We start from the raw sequence: 20,591 nt of genomic DNA, 5'->3' as shown, positions 1-20,591 counted from the left end.
ATTATAGGTACTACCAGTTGCCATTTCATAAGACTCTAGGACTTGCTGTTGGTTGTTATTTGGGAAATAAACAAAACTCTTTTCATCTAAAGTGATTGAAGAGAATAAGCATAAATGTTAGAAATTCTGTTTTAATCTCTGCACTATTGCTTTTCAGACCCCTCTTCAGTGAACGAAAAGAAGAGGCGGGAGCGGGAAGAAAGGCAGAATATTGTCCTGTGGAGACAGCCGCTGATTACCTTGCAGTATTTTTCTCTGGAAATCCTTGTAATCTTGAAGGAATGGACCTCAAAGTAAAGGGTCTTCTCCCACTGCCTTTTGCATACACCTCATTTACTCATTTAAAAAATCATCAGTAATCTTTTACTTTCTGCCCTCTACTCCATCAAAATAGATTAATTACCTTTAGAATATTACCATAGGAACATATTTATTCTTCTTTCTTTATGTTGAAGAAAAATAGATTAGGGAAAGACATTGCTATATGCTGTTTGCTTACTGGATTATCACAGTTTTCTACTGTGTTTTCATGTTGAATCTGCAATGGAGAGCACTGAAAAATATGATGTTTATTTTCTCTCCTGATTTTACTGTCAGGAGAAATCAGGCCTGTGTAATTTAGATACACTGATTCTTTAGCAGGACAAGGTTCAGCATACGTGGCAGTTTTACTGATAGTTTGAGCCAATGAAAAAGGACTCTGCCATGGAAATGTGTTCTGTCTTTAAATTTAGCACTTGTAAGCCCTGTTCCAAGTACCATAAAGAACAAGTTGAACTTTTACATGCCTTATCTTCTTGCATGCCCTTCCAAGTTATTATCTGCACTATTATCTTAACATTTTTATTATACTAAGAGTTTATAAAGTATTTTGTAACATTTTCAGCTGATTTTGATCCTTAGGGCAACTCCATAAAGAAGGTAAAACAAGTATATCATTATAAACATTTTAGGCCAGGAGTGGTGGCTCATGCCTGTAATCCCAGCACTTTGGGAGGCCGAGGTGGGTGGATCACCTGAGGTCAGTAGTTCGAGACCAGCCTGGCCAACATGGTGAAATCCCATCTCTACTAAAAATACAAAAATTAGTCAGGCATGGTGGCATGTGTCTGTAGTCCCAGCTACTCAGGAGGCTGAGGCAGGAGGATCACTTGAATGTGGGAGGCAGAGGTTGCAGTGAACTGAGATCGCACCACTGCACTCCAGCCTGGGCAACAGAGCGAGACTGTCTCAAAGAAAAAAAAAAAGTTAGCCCGTCGTGGTAGTGCACGCCTGTAATCCCAGCTACTCAGGAGGCTGAGGCAGGAGAATCATTTGAACCCAGGAGGTTGAAGTGAGCCAAGATCACGCCACTGCACTCCAGCCTGGGTGACAGCAAGACCCTGTATCTGAAAAAAAGAAACAAAGGCCGGGCGTGGTGGCTCACGGCTGTAATCCTAGCACTTTGAGGGGCCGAGGCAGGTGGATCACTAAGACAGGAGTTCGAGACCAGCCTAGCCAGCATAGTGAAACCCCGTCTCTACTAAAAATACAAAAATTATCTGGGCATGGTGGTGCATGCCTGTAGTTCTAGCAACTTGGGAGGCTGAGGTAGGAGAATAGCTTGAACCCGGGAGGCAGAGCTTGCAATGAGCTGAGATCACACCACAGCACTCCAGCCTGGGCAACAGAGTGAGACTCCGTCTCAAAAAAATAAATAAAAATAAGTAAATAAAGATTTTAAAAACAAGAAACAGAATCAGATCGGTTAAGTGTCTGGCCCAAAGTACAACATGAAGGGTCTCTGACCCAGGTCCTCTGACTTGAAGGCCAGTGCTCTTTCTATTATACTATAATGCTTCTCCATATTATAAGTTGAGGTTTAGTAAGATCAGGCTTTGGGTAAGGAAAAGGCTACAATGGGGTTTATGATAAGAACTTGGGTTCTCTGCCTATGTGTCTTCCCTTGACCCCCTTCTGTTCCTCCAAGAGGCCATGATGTTTAAGGAAAAGAGCTCAGCTAGTTAACCTAACTGCTTCAGCAAGAAATTGTTTTGAGAATGATGAATGCTGAAAGTGAGACTATGAGATATTTCTTTTTTTTTATTTGTTTTTAAGATTATGGCATCGTCAAAGCATTGTGGTGTCTTTTTTACTGCTGCTTGCTGTGCTTATAGCTACGTATTATGTTGAAGGAGCGCATCAACAGGTGAGAGGTTGAGCAGTTCTGTTTCTAGTCTTGCACATTCTAATTCTCTAATCCCAGTTTCAAATGGGATGAATGTGGGTTTTATAGAATTTCTACCCTCAACATTATCTCATAACTCGTATCTCAAACGTTTGACTTTTAAAGACATACACTAAAAATATTCTTGTGATGTTTTATGGCTGCTGAGCATTTATATTTGGTGTATGTGATTCCTTTTACCTTCAAAGATTTTTTTTTGTTTTTTTTTGTGTGTGTGTGTTTTTTTTTTTTTTTTTTTTGAGACGGAGTCTTGCTCTGTCGCCCAGGCTGGAGTGCAGTGGCTGGATCTCAGCTCACTGCAAGCTCCGCCTCCCGGGTTTACGCCATTCTCCTGCCTCAGCCTCCCGAGTAGCTGGGACTACAGGCGCCCGCCACCTCGCCCGGCTAGTTTTTTGTATTTTAGTAGAGACGGGGTTTCACCATGTTAGCCAGGATGGTCTCGATCTCCTGACCTCGTGATCCGCCCGTCTCGGCCTCCCAAAGTGCTGGGATTACAGGCTTGAGCCACCGCGCCCGGCCCAAAGATTTTTTTTTTTAAGACAGAGTCTCGCTCTGTCACCCAGGCTGGAGCGCAGAGTCGCGATATAAGCTCACTGCAACCTCTGCCTCCTGGGTTCAAGCAATTCTCCTGCCATAGCCTCTCAAGTAGCCGGGATTACAGGCGCCCGCCACCACACCCAGCTAATTTTTTTGTACTTTCGTAGAGATGGGGTTTCACCATGTTGGCCAGGCTGGTCTCAAACTGACCTCAGGTGATCTGCCTCCCTTGGCCTCCAAAAATGCTGGGATTACAGGCCACTCTGCCTGGCCCTACCTTCAAAGACTTAAATGTAACTTTCCTGAAGGTTTTCAGTTACAGCAGCATGAATCCGTTAATCACTGCCAAAGTTTTCTTATTTTCTCTAACATATTTTTGTGACCCATCCAAATAGGGAGGCTTCTCATCCAAAGTTGATGATTACTTTTATTTGTATAAAAGACAGGTTCATTTGCCTGTAGTCTACAAGTACAACATTACTGATGGGAAAATGGAATGCTTTGTTAACCTCTTTTGTTAAAATAGCAAAACATTAATGTATTTTAACAGGAAATGGTTCTAGAATGGTAATTTAAAGCAGTTTACTGCCAGTCACAGAAATGGCTCAGAATGGTATTTTAAAACAGTTTACTGCCAATCACAGAGAAGTTTTTATAGTTCTAAAAGCATTTATTTTAAATATATCTAAAATATCCTCAAATTATCTTATTCATAATTTGCTTTTTCCTGTGTCCTGTAAATAGTAGGACTTTAAAGGTTTAGAAACAAAGCTTTTATTAAAGGTTTAGAAATAAGATCTTTATTCCGGTTAGATGAATCTTTTTGTCATCTTTGCCATTGTATATTAAACAAATTAGGCCTGAAGGGTTTTTAATCGTATTAGTTTTTTCCTATTTGAAACTTACTTTAGTTGGTTTATTTAATTTTGATGATAGTTTATAAATACCGCATTTCTGTATAGAGAATTCACGTTTTTCACCTCATCCCTTTTTTTCAGTATGTGCAACGTATAGAGAAACAGTTTCTTTTGTATGCCTACTGGATAGGCTTAGGAATTTTGTCTTCTGTTGGGCTTGGAACAGGGCTGCACACCTTTCTGCTTTACCTGGTAAGAATAATTTTATTTTAATAAGCAAAAATGAGATTTCCTATCTTTTTATTGGTGCTTTTACTTCAGAAATAAAAATTCTAAGATTTGTTTTAATTACCTTTGTGTTTTGTAAGCATTCTGATCCTCCAATCAGTGCTTTAAGTTTGACTTAGAGTTCTGTTTTGTTTTTCCTTTGGGGTTAGTATTTAAAAAGTAAAGAGAAAACCCCAGTTAAGCAGATAAGGTTTTTTATCTAAATTAGTTTAGCCTGGAAGGTTTTTCTTTTCCTTCTAGATTTAATTGCTTAAGCAATTATTTTAATAAATGAAGTCCATTTAAATATACAAAATTCTATGTGAGAAATGATGTCTTCCCTTACATCCTCTAACATCATATACACACTTGGATATTTATTTTGGTATTCTTATTGAATGTAATTGATGGAGTATTAACATGTAGAACTAAATGCTTTCTTAAGCCCTTTGAACCAAAGTATAAAAAGTGCCCCTTCTAGGCTGGGCAAGGTGGCTCACGCCTGTAATCCCAGCACTTTGGGAGGCTGAGGCGGGCGGATCACGAGGTCAGGAGATCAAGACCATCCTGGCTAACATGGTGAAACCCTGTCTGTACTAAAACTACAAAAAATTAACTGGACGTTGTGGCGGGTACCTGTAGTCCCAGCTACTCGGGAGGCTGAGGCAAGAGAATGACGTGAACCCGGGAGGCAGAGCTTGCAGTGAGCCAAGATCGCACCACTGCACTCTAGCCTGGGCAGCAGAGCGAGACTCTGTCTCAAAAAAAAAAAAGTGCCCCTTCTGAATAATATTCTTTTACTAGTTGAAATAAGAGAGAATGAAGATCAATTTTCCTTTGAACATTCACAAATATACTGGAATAATGTCAGAGCTAGAACTAGGGAGAGGTTGAGTTAGATACTGAGGGCACAAAATATAAATAGGCACTTTCAGGGTCATTCAGATACAGAATGGATGAGTAAGTGCCTCATTAAATTTCGTGCCCCATGTGCCTTGGTTGTTCATGCTGTTCCTGTCCCTAGATGATAAATTGAAAACACTTCCATATTTGAAAGCAGTTTGATCTTCATTGGGGAAAAACAGGTGAAAGGGTGTCAAGCAGTACCCATTGCTGAATAAAATCCATCACTACAAGCACTTGCAATCTCTGTGCTATAATAAATTCATTTCTGAAGCAGCTATGATAAGTATTAAGGAATGATTGTCTGCTTGCCTCAGAAGGGTACTGAATTAATGATCTAACGAATGCTTTGGGAATTAATCTATATCATTTCTCCAAGTTTATGGGAGTTTAAAACTTGGAACTTTAGAATTATGTTCATGTTTGCTTGGTGATTTAACTCAAACAGGGACATAAATCCTAGGGAATTAACCCATATCACTGTTTTTTTAATAACTGCATTCATAGTAGAATAACACTACATTCACTAGTAGAGGTTGAGGGAGAGAGGAAAAGAAGGAATTACAGGTTACAGGATGTAATGTAATTTAATGTTGATGTCTTTTCTGTTGATGTCTAGACCTGTCCTCATATTCCTTGGGAAAACCAGATTAAGAAACTCATTTGCAGCATTTATTTGGAAGCCTCTGAAAAGCAACCCAGATAGCAGATTCTGCTGAATGTCAAAAGAGATTCAAATTATGGCTCTGGCTGGGCGTGGTGGCTCACGCCTGTAATCCCAGCACTTTGGGAGGCTGAGGCGGGCGGATCACAAGGTCAGGAGATTGAGACCATCCTGGCTAACACGGTGAAACCCCGTCTCTACTAAAAATACAAAAAATTAGCCAGGTGCGGTGGCGGGCGCCTGCAGTCCCAGCTACTCGGGAGGCTGAGGCAGGAGAATGGCGTGGGCCGGGAGGCGGAGCTTGCAGTGAGCCGAGATCACGCCACTGCACTCCAGCCTGGGCGACAGAGCGAGACTCCGTCTCAAAAAAATAAAAAATAAAATAAAATAAATTATGGCTCATGCCTGTAATTCCAGCATTTTGCAAAGCCAAGGCGGGCTGATCACTTGAGCCTAGGAGTTTCAGTCCAGCCTGGGCAACACGTCTCTACAAAAAATACAAAAATTAGTCGGGTGTGGTGGCACAGGACTGTTAGTCTCAGCTACTCAGGAGGCTGAAGCGACAGGATCGCTTGAGCCCAGGAGATAGGGGCTGCAGTGAGCTATGATTGCACCATGCACTCCAAACTGGGTGGCAAAGTGGGACCTTGTCTCAAAAAAAAAAAAAAAAAAAAAAAAAAAAAATTCTTTTAAATGCCCTAAAATTAAGTATATGTAAAATAGCTGGATCTGCAATTTATGAATATATAATCCTGGCTATAGTGTGGGAGATAGATTGAAGGTGGGAGAGAAGAGGAACAGTTAGGATAATCCTTATGAGAGACACAAGCTTCCTAGGATGTAATAGGAAGAATGAATAGCAAGGAGTATTTATAAAAAGAATTTGTAGAGAGAAGTCAAGCAAAATGAAGACAAAAGATGGTATAGATCTTTGATGTTTTAAAAGATTGCTCAGAATGGCAATAACGTTTGGGATGAAAAAGGACAAATCTGAGAGAAATTTTAGAAGTACAATCAAGAGTGTGGTAGGTTATTATGGAGGAAGAAGGAATGAAAGATAACTCTTGGATTTCCTTTTGTTTTGTTTTAATATGTTTCATATGTATTTAAGGTATATAACATGATGTTATAAGATATATATAGTAAAATGATTACTATTGCGGAAAAAATTAACATATTCTTTATCTCATGTAGTTACCGTTTTTTACCTTTTTAACTCCCTGTGGCAAGAGCAGCTATAATTTACTAGTTTAGCAAAAACTTTGAATACAATACATTGTTATTAACTATAGTCCTCATAGTGTATGTAGAGTACATTGGATCTTTTGACTTATTCCACCTGTATATTGGCTACTTTGTATCCTTTGATCTGTATCTCCTCCCATCTCTATCTCTATAAATGAGATCTTGCAACATTTTTCTGTGTAGTTATTGGTTTTTTACTTGAGTGACTGGGTAGATTTTGATGCCATTAACTGTATAGAAAACAGTTATATGTTCACTTGTTCACATTTAATGCATATTAATTATAAGTATGTGAAAAGAGAAATTTAAAGGTATACTGTAATTGTGCTGCAAGTTAAATGAGATCTTCACTTTATCCAGGTGGGTTGCTGGTGCCCCTGGTTGAATGGAAAGAGAAGGGAAATTTATAAAGGACTAAGAATGCTTACAAAACAAAACAAAACAAAACAAAAAATTATTAGAGCTGGGCACAGTGGCTCATTCCTATGCTTCCAGTGCTTTGGGAGGCCAAGGCAGGAGGATTGCTTGAGACCATGGGTTCAAGACCAGACCTAGCAAGACCCCATTTCTAAAAAACACATAAATAAATAAAAGATAAATAAATTAACTGGGTGTGGTAGCATGTGCCTGTGGTCCTAGCTCCTTGGGAGGCTAAGGAGGGAGAATTGCTTGAGCTCAGAAGCTCAAGGTCACAGTGAACTATGATTGCACCACTGCACTTTAGCCTGGGAAACAGAGCGAGACCCTGTCTCAAAAACAAAAATAATAATAATAATAATAGGCTTTATTGTTTAGTGTAGTTTTAGGTTTACAGAAAAAGTGAGCAGAAAAGATAGAGGGTTCCAATTCACCAAGGGTCCCTAATCCCTGGGCCACAAACCGGTACTGGTCCCTGGCCTGTTAGGAACCAGGCCACACAGCAGTAGGTGAGCCGGTAGGCTGGCAAGCAAGTGAAGTTTCATCTGTATTTGCAGCCGCTCCCTATCACTCGAATTACTGCCTGAGCTTTATTTACCTCCTGTTAGATCAGCAGCAGCATCGGATTCTCATAGGATCTTGAACCTTATTGTGAACTGAGCATACAAGGGATCTAGGTTGCATGCTCCTTATGAGAATCTAATGCCTGATAATCTGAGGTGGAACAGTTTTATCCCAAAACCGTCCCCCACGTCCACAAGTCTATGGAAAACTTGTCTTCCACGAAACTGGTTCCTGGTGCCAAAAAGGTTGGGGACCACTGCCATACACCTTTCCCCACCACACAGTTTCCTCTATTATTAACATCTTATATTACTGTAATTTATTTGTTACAATTGAGGAACCAATACTGATACATTGTTAACTAAAACCCATAGTTTATGAGATCTGCTCTTTGTGTTATACAGGTCTATGGGTTTTGACAAATGCATAATGTCGTGTGTATACCTATAGTATCATACAGAATAGTTTCACTTTCTTAAAGATGCCCTGTGCTTCACCTGTTTTTTTCATTTCCCCAGCTGCCCCCAAACCTTTCACAACCACTGATATTTTTACTGTTTCTATAGTTTTGCCTTTTCCACAAGACACTATAGTTGGAATTACAGGGTATGATCCTTTTCTGACCGACCTCTTTAACTTTGCAATATACATTTAAGGTTTTTCCTTGTCTTTTTCTGGTTTGATACCTCATTTCCTTTCATCACTATTTAATAACATTCCACTGTATGGATGTACCACCAGTTTGTGTATCCATTCACTTATTGAAGGATATCTTGTTTGTTCCCATGTTTGGCAATTATTTTTTTAAAAACTGTTATATATATATGCTATATTTATAAATATATATAAATATATTTATTTTCTGATAGATCATGAGTATTAATATATACTCTATTGATAGAACATGAGTATTAATTACTAATATGTGGAAAAAACTTGGCTTGTTTAAGATTGTTTGCTAACCTTATATCCTGCAGCCTTGCTGTAATTGCTTAATAGTTCCAAGACTTTTTTTATGATTCCTTAGGATTTTCTGCATAGATAATTATGTCGTCTGTGAACAATGACGGTTTTTCTACCTTCCCAATCTGTATACATGTTATTGCCTTTCTTGTCTTATTGCATTGGCTAGGTTTTCAAAATAATGTTGAAGAGGAGTCATGGAAGGGCCATACTGCCTTGTTCCCAACCTTAATGGGAAAGCCTCTAGTTTCTCACCCTTAAGTATGATGTTAGCTGTAGATTTTTGTAGATATTATTTACCAAGTTGAGGAAGTACCCCTCTATTCCAAGTTTGCTGAGGTTTTTATTTTTATTTTTTAATCATTAATCTGTTGGATTTTGTCCCCCAAAACCCACTGTTTCAGATGATAGTGTCTGGAAAGCCAATATTTGACCAGGTGCGGTGGCTCACGCCTGTAATCTCTGCACTTTGGGAGGCCGAGGCGGGTGGATCACCTGAAGTCAGGAGTTTGAGACCAGCCTGACCAACATGATGAAACTAGTCTCTACTAAAAATGCAAGAAATTAGCCGGGCGTGGTGGCAGGCGCCTGTAATCCCAGCTACTCAGGAGGCTGAGGCAGGAGAATCACTTGAACCCGGGAGGTGGAGGTTGCAGTGAGCCAAGATTGCACCACTGCACTCCAGCCTGAGCAATGAGAGCGAAATTCCGTCTCAAAAAAAAAAAAAAAAAAAAGGCCAATATTTTAAAAAGAAATAAAGGCCGGGCATGGTGGCTCATGCCTGTAATCTCAGCACTTTGAGAGGCCAAGGAAGGATCCCTGGTTGAGACCAGGAGTTCAAGACCTGCCAGGGCAACATAATGAGACCCCATCTCTACCAGAAAAAAAAAGAGAGAAGGAAAGAGAGAGATGAAAGAAAGAAGAAAAGGAAGGAAGGAAGGAAAGAAATTCAATATTTAGAAGCTTGAGGAGAAATCTGTTAAATATAAAAGAAATTTAAAGAGAAATCTAGTATATGCCATTTCTGTTTAACCAAATGACCTTTAGTTCTTACACCTTTTTGATCCTGACTTCCATTTAGGATCCCCTGGGTTTAACAGGGAGAATGAAGAAGAAAGAGCATTTATAAAATTTAATTTGCAGAGAAGCAAAAGGAAAACAAAAGCTATCACTGGTCTTTATTTTTTAATTGACTGGTGGGGGTGGAAATCAGTTTGTAAGAGGTTAAGCACTACTAACAACAAAAAAGGCAAACATCATTGTCATACTCATGCTAATACTAGCTGGTCAGTTCTTTTATTTTTACTCATGTTTGGTGGCCATTTTGTGGTACCCATTCTTATGTGAAGATTTTTCATCCCTACCTTACTGAACTCCAGCCATATTATTTGCTTTGACCAATGAAATGTGAGCATAAGTGATAGCTGTTGTTTGAGATCTTTGTGTTGTTTGTTATTACGTCATAATCTAACTTATCCTGACTGACAGACAGCTAACATTTATTGAATGTTTACTGGGTGGTAGGCTCTGTGAGCATCACTTTAAATGAATTATCTCACTTAGTCCTCCCAAGAGCCAAGCTAGTCAATAAACAATAGCAAGTGTAAAAATTTTAATTAATAAGTGTAAACTATTTACTTGTGAACTTTGGCAATTATAGAAAACAGTAAAATAAACCAGAAGCAAAGCAGAGTCAAAAGTTTCAAAATTTGATCTGGGTTTTTACTTAATAGAAACAATTTCAAATAATTTCTGGTTAGATTTTTTTAAGCTTATACCATTTTCTTGCTGATTAGTGATCAACAGAGTTTTATCCTTATTGGGCACTATTTCTTTTCTTTTGTATGTAGGAAATGCAGTTGTGTTTAGGATGTCCTAATTACACTTACTTTCATTTTCCAGGCTTAACATAATCCTCTCTTAGGGAAATGTGACATTCTCGTATTCTGTTTTGTGCTGATGAAACAGGCACCTCTGCCATATACCCATATAACTAACCCTCAACAAAGAGAATAAATGATCACATTGGGAGAGTAGTCTAGTGAGAAATATGGGCCTCCTTTTGACAATAGTTTGTGGTGAAAAAGAAACCAATTTTAACAGACAGAAAAAATGTAATTCATTATTTATTATGGCTGTCTTTACTGGAAATCATAACTTAAAAGTGAAATATGAAATTTTTTTTCTGAATAGGCAAAATTTCCCAATTCGGTTTTTGAAATTTGTGTTTAGAATGAATGATTCCTAGAGTGTGGAAGGTATCTTTTTTGGAAATATCATTTAGTAAATTATAATTAGTTGTGTACTAGTCACCTAAAAGACTTACTAAATTTCCTAAAATATTAGATACCTGCGTGTTTGGCTTTAAAATGGAGAATTTATCTTAAGTTTATCTGTAAACAATTTCATTTACATTTATATATTTATTTATTTATTTATTGAGACAACATCTCGCTCTGACACCCAGGCTGGAGTGCAGTGGTGTGATCTCGGCTCACTGCAACCACCGCCTCCCGGGTTTGAGCAATTCTAGTGCTTCAGCCTCCCAAGTAGCTGGAATTACAGGTGTGCACCACCACACCCAGCTAATAGTATTTTTAGTAGAGACAGGATTTTGCCATGTTGGCCAGGCTGGTCTTGAACTCCTGGCCTCAGGTGATTCACCTGCCTCAGCCTCCCAAAGTGCTGAGATTACAGGCGTGAGTCAATATGCCTGGCAATATCTTAGAAGTCCTCATCACTTCTTTAAATGTTACAAGTAAAAGTGTTTATTTGATCATTAAATTTAATGAAAATCATCAGGGAAAAATTACTAACCATCAAGTTTTGTAAATTGGTTTGAGTAAAGTGTGAATCGAGTAATTTGCAGAGACCAAGTACCTAGCCCAGAGGGACAAGTTAAGATACTGTTTATGCAGGAATAGTGGTTGCTAACCAGAAAGGAGGAGATGAAGGGGAAGTAAATAAATTTTTTCTGCCCATGTATTATGGAGAGTTGGTTGGGCTACTGGGTTACTTGGTTTGTTCTATTAATTTTAATAGTTAAAAAGTGGGTTTCAGGAGGCCTGTTAATTTCCCAAAGCACTATACTTGTTATGTATCATTGCAAATAAGCTTTTTTTCTAGCAAGAAAGAGCCTATAGTGTTCATCTGATTCTCCAAAGACTGTGAAATGTTGAAGAACCATTCTTCTAGAACTTTTTAAAAAAATATATCTATGTTTGGCTGCCACTAGGTGGCATTGCTAATACAGCCAATATACTGTATTATATTTGCAGTTTCTATTCTGGATAAATATATGTGTGTAGAGCAACTTCACCCAAAAACCAAGCCATCAAATGGCTCTACTAAGCTAGGAGACGTATTCTGTTATTTACCTGTATTCATGCCTGCCTAAAACGAGTTTACGCATGTAAGTAAAAAGGGCATTTCTTAATAGTTTTTCGCATTCATTCATTAATTAGTTCAGCAGTTAATAGTCTGCCTTTCTGGCCAGCTTATGTCTGTAATCCCAGCACACTGGGAGACTTGATGCCAGGAGTTTAAGACAAGCCTGGGCAACAAAGCAAGACCCCGATTTTTTGTTTTTTCTTTCTTTCTTTTTTTTTTTTTTTTTTTTTTTTTTTTTTTTTTTTTTTTTTTTTTTTTTGAGATAGAGTCTCCTCTGATCCCGGGCTGGGTGCAGTGGCACAATCTCGGCTCACCCAACCTCTGTGTCCCAGGGCTGAAAGTTGATTCTCCTGCCTCAGGCTTCCTAAGGTGCTGGGGGTTACAGGCGCGTGCAACCAACCACCCAGCTAATTTTTGTACTTTTTGTAGAGATGGGGTCTTCACCATGTTGGTCAGGGCTGGCCTTGACTCGACTGACTTCGTAGATGCCGCCTACCTCAGCCTCTGAAAGTGCCTGTCAGCGTGAGCCACCAACGGCAGCTGATAAATTTTTAGAATATGTTTAAAGGTATATCATAGAGTTAGCAGCAGAGTTTAAAAGAATTATAACTAGATCTAGAGTGTATACAGGAAACCCAAAAAAGAGAGACTGACCAAGGAATAGGCCCTGATTACCTGCAGGCTTGAATTTGAAACATCTAAAGAGCCACACTTTAAAAAGGAGTGATGAATGATTAAAAGTCAAACTTCCGCTGGTACTGAAGCGCAAGTTTAATTTTTTTTTTTTTTTGAGGCAGAGTCTCGCTCATGGTCACCCAAAACTGGGAGTGCAGTGGTGTGATCTCAGTCCTGCAACCTCCACCTCTTGGGTTAAAGTGAGATTTCCTTATGTCTCGCCTCCAGGGTAGGTGGGCATTACAGGCATGCACCACCACACCTGGCTAGTTTTTTGAGTCTTAGTAGAGGCAGGGTTTCAGCATTGTTGGCCAGGCTGGTCTCGAATTCCTGACTTCAGGTGATCAGGCCGTCAACCTCCCAGCAGTGCTTGTGATCACAGGCATGACCACCATGCTCCTGCACCTATCTTATTGCTCTACTTGAATTGTAAGTGCCCAGCCATTTACCCACATAGGAAGCAAACTGTCTGGAGGAAAATAAAATTCATCTAGGTTTTTACATGGGTACCTTACTTAACTTACTGTTGTATTCCAGCTTGCTAGAAACAGAGCCTAGTACTCAATAATAGATGCTCGACAAATAATATGTTAGATACTATTAATGGCTAAATGGAATCTTTGCAAAGCCTATGAGAAGAGGCGTAGAATAACTGGACTTTTTTATTGGCAAAACAGTCTGTTCCTGACATCTGAGTCTTATTTGTGACAGTTTGATGAAAAATGACCCTAATCAGATTATATAGCTTTTCTTACATTTGCATATAGTTTTTATAAATATCAGTAACCATTTTATTTTCTCCAGCAAATATAAAGTGCATCTACTTCTGCTGTGTTAAACATTATGCTCTTTGCATTCAGTTTACTTAATTTAAGAACAAAGAAATAGGCGCAATGAGTGTTTTTTTTTTTTGAGATGGGGAGCTTTCGCTCTTGTTGCCGCAGGCTGGAGACCGTGCAGTGGTGCAGCTCGGCTCACTGAACTCTGCCTCCTGGGTTCAAGCGATTTCCTGCCTCACCCTCCCAAAGGTAAGCTTGAGATTGCAGGTGTCCACCACACACCGGCGTAATTTTTTGTATTTTTAGTAGAGATGGGGTTTCACCATGTTGGCGGGGCTGGCCTCGACTCCTGACCTCAGGTAATCCACCCACCTCGGCCTCCCCAAAGTGCTGGGATTACAGGTCCGTGAGCCCACGCCACACCCATCCCACACATGAGTGATTTTTAAAATCGTTTTATTCAAACATATACTAATATGCTTATGTCTCTGTTTATCTTTATGTGAGGTATATTGTACTTTGAAATTAGAAATTAATAGCATTGTAAAACTGCATTTCCTCTGTTTTTATTTCTTATGCAGGCATATTTTTCGTTCATTCTTTTGCTATCGCCTTGAACAAATTTTGCCTAGCCACAGTAGTGCAAGTTCAAATTTCATTTCATTATACCTTATTTGATTTATATGTAGATTAGGTGCAAAGAAGCTTCCTGGGGCCTGGCAGATTTTTCCAAGAAGCATTTTTAAGCTCTCTTTTAATCTTGCATATTGATTCCCCAAGCATCCACTTGACAGATTTATTTTAGTCTTAGCCAAAATTCAGTTTCCTTTTAGAAGATCTGGTACATGAGTGATTAGGACATGCTTATTTATTCTCTCATTGTAGCGACAATTATATCTCCGAGTAAGAATAGATAATGTTAATGTTTGCGTAAAGAGAACATAGCTGCTGTTGACCTCCTTTGGTTCTCTCTGTGGCGCCTGTTTTTGTGAGTCAAAATTTCTACTTAATAATGGTCTAGACCGGGTATCGCGGTGGCTTATGGCTGTGATTCCCAGCCTTGGGAAGGCTGGCAGGCTGGTGATCACCTGAGGTCAGGAGATTTGGACAGCTGGCCGACATAGTGACAAACCCTCTGTTCTCTAATAAAATCCAAAAATGTAGCTGGGCCGTGTGGGGGAGGGGCGGCGCCTGTAATCCCAGGCTACTCGGATAGATGGCTGAGGCGAGATACATTGTTTGAATGGGGGATGGGCGGGAGGTTGCGGTGGCCTGGGCAACAAGAGCAAAACTCCATCTCAAAAAAAAAAAAGATGAAAATTAACCAGGACATGGTGGACATACCTGTTATCCCAGCTACTCGGGAGATGCTGAGGCAGCGACAGGGGAATCGCTTGAATCCAAGGAGCGGTGGTTGGCAGGTGAGCTGCAGACTGCTCCCCTGTACTCCAGCTGGGCAACAAGAGCAAAACTCTGTTCAAAAAAAAAAAAAAAAAAAAAAAGTCTAGCCAGGGCTAGAGGCGTACTTTCTCTTCTCTTTTCGTTTTCTTTTATCTTCGTTTCTTTTTTGAGACAGAGTTTCTCTCTGTTGCCTAGGCTGGAGTACAGTGGCATGAATATGGCCCACTGTAGCCTCAACCTCCTGGGCTCAAGAGATCCTCCCACCTGAGCCTCCCAAGTATCTGGGACTACAGGTGTGCACCACTACACCTAGCTGTTTTTTATTTTTTAGGGGTAGAAACGGGGTCTCTCCATGTTGCCCAGACTGTTCTCAAACTCTTGGACTCAAGAGATCCTCTCACCTCAGCCTCCCAAAGTGCTGGGATTACAGGCATGAGCCACTGTATCCAGCCTCACTTTTTCTGTAAAAGGTCAGATCTGTAGCTATTTACACATCGTGGGCTATCCAGTCTCTGTGCAACTACTCAGATCTGTCATTGTAATGAGAAAGCAATTACAGACAGTACATAAATGAATGAATGTGTCCGTTTTCCGGTAAAACTTTATTCATAAAAAGAGGTAGCAGGCTGGATTTGGTCTGCAGTTTGTAGTTTGTTAACCCCTGCTGTAACTCATTGAATGACAGTAGTACACCAGAAGAGACATTTTGAGCCTGGGACCCTTAATTAGAGCTAGCTGTCTTCTAAGGATTTTTGTATGACATCTATGTATTTGGTTCACCCATTTGCCAAATAAGTACTATCATTTCTCTCTTCTTGATCAAGAAATAACAGGTTTAACATGATGCTTTAGAAAAGAATATAGTTGTGCATATGCTTGAGTTGTATAAAAAAAATTAAGAGTAAAAAAAAATGCTTTTTATGAAGGGAAAAGCAGATGAATTTCTTCCAAATGAGCTGTCTGATGACAGGAAGATTTGGTTCCAGTTTCATGTAACCATTGGTATGTTCAATTCCTCTTAAATACCAGATTTTACAAGATTGCAACCATTTTAAGGAATAAATAACTTATGGATTAAGTTTAGATGTCATGTGTAGGATGAACATTTCCAAAGATCTAAGGTACCACAGTTGTGAAATTATAATGGATTAGGGATTTTTGTTAAGTAGATTTTTAGCTGTTCTTATTTTTAAAAAGTAGCTATGTAAGATGATAGACATGTTAATTTGCTTTACTATAGTATAACCATTTTGTTATCTGTATGTATACTATAGCATCATATTGTAAGCCTCAATTATGCACAATAAAATTTATTTCTAAAAAGCATAGGCCAGGTGCAATGGCTTGTACCTGTATTCCCAGCACTTTGGGAGACCAAGGCAGGAGGATCACTTGAGGTCAGGAGTTCAAGGCCAGACCAGCCTGGGCAACCTAGTGGGACCCCGTCTCTACAAATAAATTTTTTAATTAGCCAGGTATAGTGGCATGCTCTTGTAGTCCCAGCTACTCAGGTGGAGGTTGAGGCCAAGGTTGGAGAATCACTTGAGCCAAGGAGGCTATGATCGCGCCACTGCAGTCTAGCCTGGGCGACAGAATGAGACCCTGTCTCAAGAACAAAAAAAGGTGTAGATGTTGTACACAATTAGGAGAAGTGATGGGGTTATTTCTGTAGCTACCTTGTAATTATTTCCCACTAACAGAGAAATATGATTCATAATTCTGTAATTAACCAGGTTAACAAAAACAGGAACTTCGGTACTTGACTATGAGAAATGTATTCTGGACATGCTCCTTATATGCATGTACATTATTATTCATCAGGTTACCAGACAAAAAGATGATTAAAGAACCATTTGTAAACTGTATGTAACATTAAGGATTTATAAAGGCTGTTCTTAATAGCAAAGGAGTCCATCAGCTACAATTTACTCTCCTATATAATGTGATGTACAATTTTTGACACTAGGTGGAGCAGTTTCCTGGCAAAAGGCTTCACAAAGCCCTATATCCCTTTCAATCAAGCCCAGCTTCTAGACAAAGAATTGTAAAGAGAAGAAAAACTATCGACAATCATTTTATAATTTAAAAGATACCCAAATATTTAGCTATAAGTAGAAGGCTGAATATATTTTACAATTTTTCTGTTTGCCATATATTTTAACCATTGGATTTTCTCATGTTTTAAGTGTTAAGAGTTTTACTTTCTAGAAGCAGTTTGGAAGTAGAAAAGTTGGGAACTATTCAGTTACATTGTAGAACAGATCAGGTTTTATTAGAAGCTGTAACATCAAGGAGTTATCCTTTGAATGATATCTGTGAGCCATTTGTTTCATATGACCATTATTATAGAAAAAACTTGACTCTTTGTTATCAATTAGATACAAAGAAAGTTGTGAGATATGTGCCCCTGTGTAAGATTTAGAGGCCTGTTTCTGCTTTAAAGTTTGGGATTCTTTCATTATTAAAATATGTGTTAAAAATTGTACATTTACCCTGAAGTGCAGGTCAATTGATGACTAAAAGAAAACAAAAAAAAATTATACATTTTCAAAATCTGACATCTTAATTTTTTTCATATTTATAACCTCCTCTGTACATGGCACCCTAAGGAAGAAGTACTGTATAGTATTCTGCACTTTTTAAAAGCTGTTTTTTCCTTAGGTATAGACATTTCTGATATTTTTTGACTCTTGGCTATTGCTGAAAGTAAATATTATTTGGAAAACTGCATTGATATGGGTTGAAATAAAATAGTGAAATAGTTTCAGTAAGTGAAATATTGTAGTAGTTGTTAATACCATAAAGTGGAATCATTCTTTTAAAAAAAAATTGTTAGCCAGCTTCTTCCCTATCAATTCAGCTTGACTTCTGAATATTCCTTTATTGCTCACTTGTCTATCCTCCTTTTAAGACAAAAAAGAAATTACCAAAAGTTAAGGCTCTGGTATGACTTGATACCAGACACTTATAACTATGGCTGTAAGCATGCAGTGACTCAGTGCTGTTTCAGGAAGACCAACAGACCCTTCTTAGAAAAAAAATCTATTTGCCTTTTGTTTGATGAAGGCATGAAAGCTCTTCTCTCTGTCTTTCTCTAAGGAATGACTCATATATTAACTCTGCTGAGCATCACCACATCAAAAGAAGAAACCAAGGTCTTCAGGACATTGGGCTGGGTTTTTGCCAAGGAAAAGGGGTATGCACAGACTGGGTAACTTCCTGCCCTTAAGTGTATTAATGTATGCTTAAATGAAAGACAAGAAAATTTAGTTTAGCTTAAATTTGTTGTTGGGCATACATTTTAAACAATTTATACTAGCCCCCACTTTTTTTAACAGCACTCTCATAAATATATAGTTCATTTCTCCTGAATACTTCAGTCAACTGTATGATCAAAAGTTGTTTGGGTCTAGAGAACAAAGGCGAAACATGCCTTTTTTTCTTTTTCTTTTGGTTTTTAGATGGAGACTCACTCTGTCACCCAGGCTGGAGTGCAATGGCGCGATCTTGGCTCACTGCAAACTCCGTCTCCCATGTACAAGCAATTATCCTGCCTCAGTCTCCTGAGTAGTTGGGACTACAACTATGTGCCACCACGCCTGGCTAATTTTTTGTGTTTTTAGTAGAGGCAGGGTTTCACAATGTTGGCCAGGCTGGTCTCGAACTCCTGACCTCGAGTGATCTGCCCGCCTGGGCCTCCCAAACTGCTGGGATTACAGGCATGAGCCACCACGCCTGGCCAAACATACCTTTTAATATGGATTAATTCAACATAATAAAAATAGCTTCAAAGACAGTACCTAATAACTTGGAGCATGAACTAATACTATAGAGTTCATATTTCTTTTGTTTTATCCAGCAATTTTATACTTGCACTTTTATAGTATAATCTCATATTTCTACCCTATGACCTAGGTAACTGTCATTATTAGGCTTTTTGTTAAACAAAGGAGATGAGATAGAAGTTACCAACAGTAATTTACCAACAGATTTAGAAAACTGAAATCCACATTAATTCATGCACAGGTTCCTGCTTTTTGACAGTTTGTTTCTTTGTTTTTTGTTTTGGTTTTTGGTTTTTTGTTTTGGTTTTTTTGTTTTTAGACAGGGTCTTGCTCTGTCGCTCAGGCTGGAGTGCAGTGGCATGATCATAGCTCACTGCAACCTTGAACTCCTGGTATCAAGTGGTCCTCCCATCTCAGCCTCCCAAGTAGCTGGGACTACAGGCATATGCCACTACACTGGGCTAATATTTTTTCTTAGTAGAGACAGAATTTCACTGTGTTGTCCGGGCTAGTCTTGAACTGCTGGGCTCAAGTGATCCTGCTGCCTCGGCCTCTCAAAGTGTTAAGATTACAAACGTGAGACACTGTTCCCAGCCTTTACTGCATTTTGTAAAGAGAGACCAGAGGCATAACTTGGGACCTTCTTCACAAAAAGAATATAAACACTGGTTAAACTTGTCAGTGCCCATTGGGAATTGATGTTTTACACTCTAGCCTTCTAGATTTATTTGCTGTAGATTAGAACCTTGTTTTTTTACTCTAATGATAAAAACAATGATTAAAAAAATTCTGAGGAGAATTTCTGTGTTTGCAAAAGGGTTTCTGAAGTCCCTTGAAAGAAAACAAAGGTTTTGCAAGTCATACAAACAATGATTTGTCATCTTCTTTTGTTTATCACCCAGATATTCCTAATGAATCACATTCCAGACTAACCACTGACTGCTTTTGTTCCTTAGTGAAGAAGTGTGGCAAATAAATGTTTTCCCAGTGAATCAGCACAGGATTCTTGATTTTATTACCTTTGCCCTAAACTTTCCAGACAAAACTAATTGGAAATTTTGCCTTTGGGATCTCACTTGACTTCTGTGTATAGATGATGGATTAGGCTATGAATTGACATTACAGATGTTGTCCAAACAACTCCAGTCTTTAGGAATGTTTTATCAGTTCTGAGGGAGCCGTCTAGAGTGGAAGAATGTCTGTCTGTTTTGTCTGCTTGCCTTCCTTAAAAATACTCATACACACACAACACATATTCTGTAATCTTAATGTGATGTTGTATTCTTCATCTTGGTTGATAAATATACTGCCTAAATTAGGCTAATAAATTAACTAATATGAACATTTTAGGTCTTTCGTTTTTAAAAGATGTCTCTGTAAGAAAGGACCGTAAAGTAAACCCAACAGTATTCTATCTTTGGTCTTTTGGATGATATACTGTTTTTCTTGATGAAACATAGACATGAGTATAACCTTTTCAATCCTTTAAATGCTACAAAGTGTGTGAAGAATTATAGTAAATCATGAGCGAGCTGCTATAGTATAAATCCAAAGAACTTGAAAAGTTCAAAATCCGGAAAATGTTTTACTTACTTAAAATTAAGCAGCAGTTGGCCGGGCGCGGTGGCTCAAGCCTGTAATCCCAACACTTTGGGAGGCCGAGACGGGCGGATCACAAGGTCAGGAGATCGAGACCATCCTGGCTAACCCGGTGAAACCCCGTCTCTACTAAAAAATACAAAAAAAACTAGCCGGGCGAGGTGGCGGGCGCCTATAGTCCCAGCTACTCGGGAGGCTGAGGCGGGAGAATGACATGAACCCGAAAAGTGGAGCTTGCAGTGAGCTGAGATCCGGCCACTGCACTCCAGTTTGGGCGACAGAGCGAGACTCTGTCTCAAAAAAAAAAAAAAAAAATTA

General features: G+C 39.0%; 1 protein-coding gene across 1 annotated transcript in view; it reads left to right on the top strand.

Moving 5' to 3' along the window:
* VMP1 (vacuole membrane protein 1) overlaps nucleotides 1-20,591 on the top strand; it is a 143,338-nt gene that overhangs the window by 30,395 nt on the left and 92,352 nt on the right. The window contains exons 3-5 of the mRNA XM_017877423.1: nucleotides 158-293; nucleotides 2,098-2,188; nucleotides 3,763-3,873. Coding sequence (XP_017732912.1) covers nucleotides 158-293; nucleotides 2,098-2,188; nucleotides 3,763-3,873 — 338 coding nt within the window. The remainder of the gene's footprint in view (nucleotides 1-157; nucleotides 294-2,097; nucleotides 2,189-3,762; nucleotides 3,874-20,591) is intronic.

Source organism: Rhinopithecus bieti, unplaced genomic scaffold, assembly GCF_001698545.2.
Source record: "Rhinopithecus bieti isolate Rb0 unplaced genomic scaffold, ASM169854v2 scaffold_10657, whole genome shotgun sequence".
Classification (NCBI taxonomy): Eukaryota; Metazoa; Chordata; class Mammalia; order Primates; family Cercopithecidae; genus Rhinopithecus; species Rhinopithecus bieti.
The sequence above is the reverse complement of the archived record's forward strand: the minus strand, read 5'-3'. Positions and strand labels throughout refer to the sequence as shown.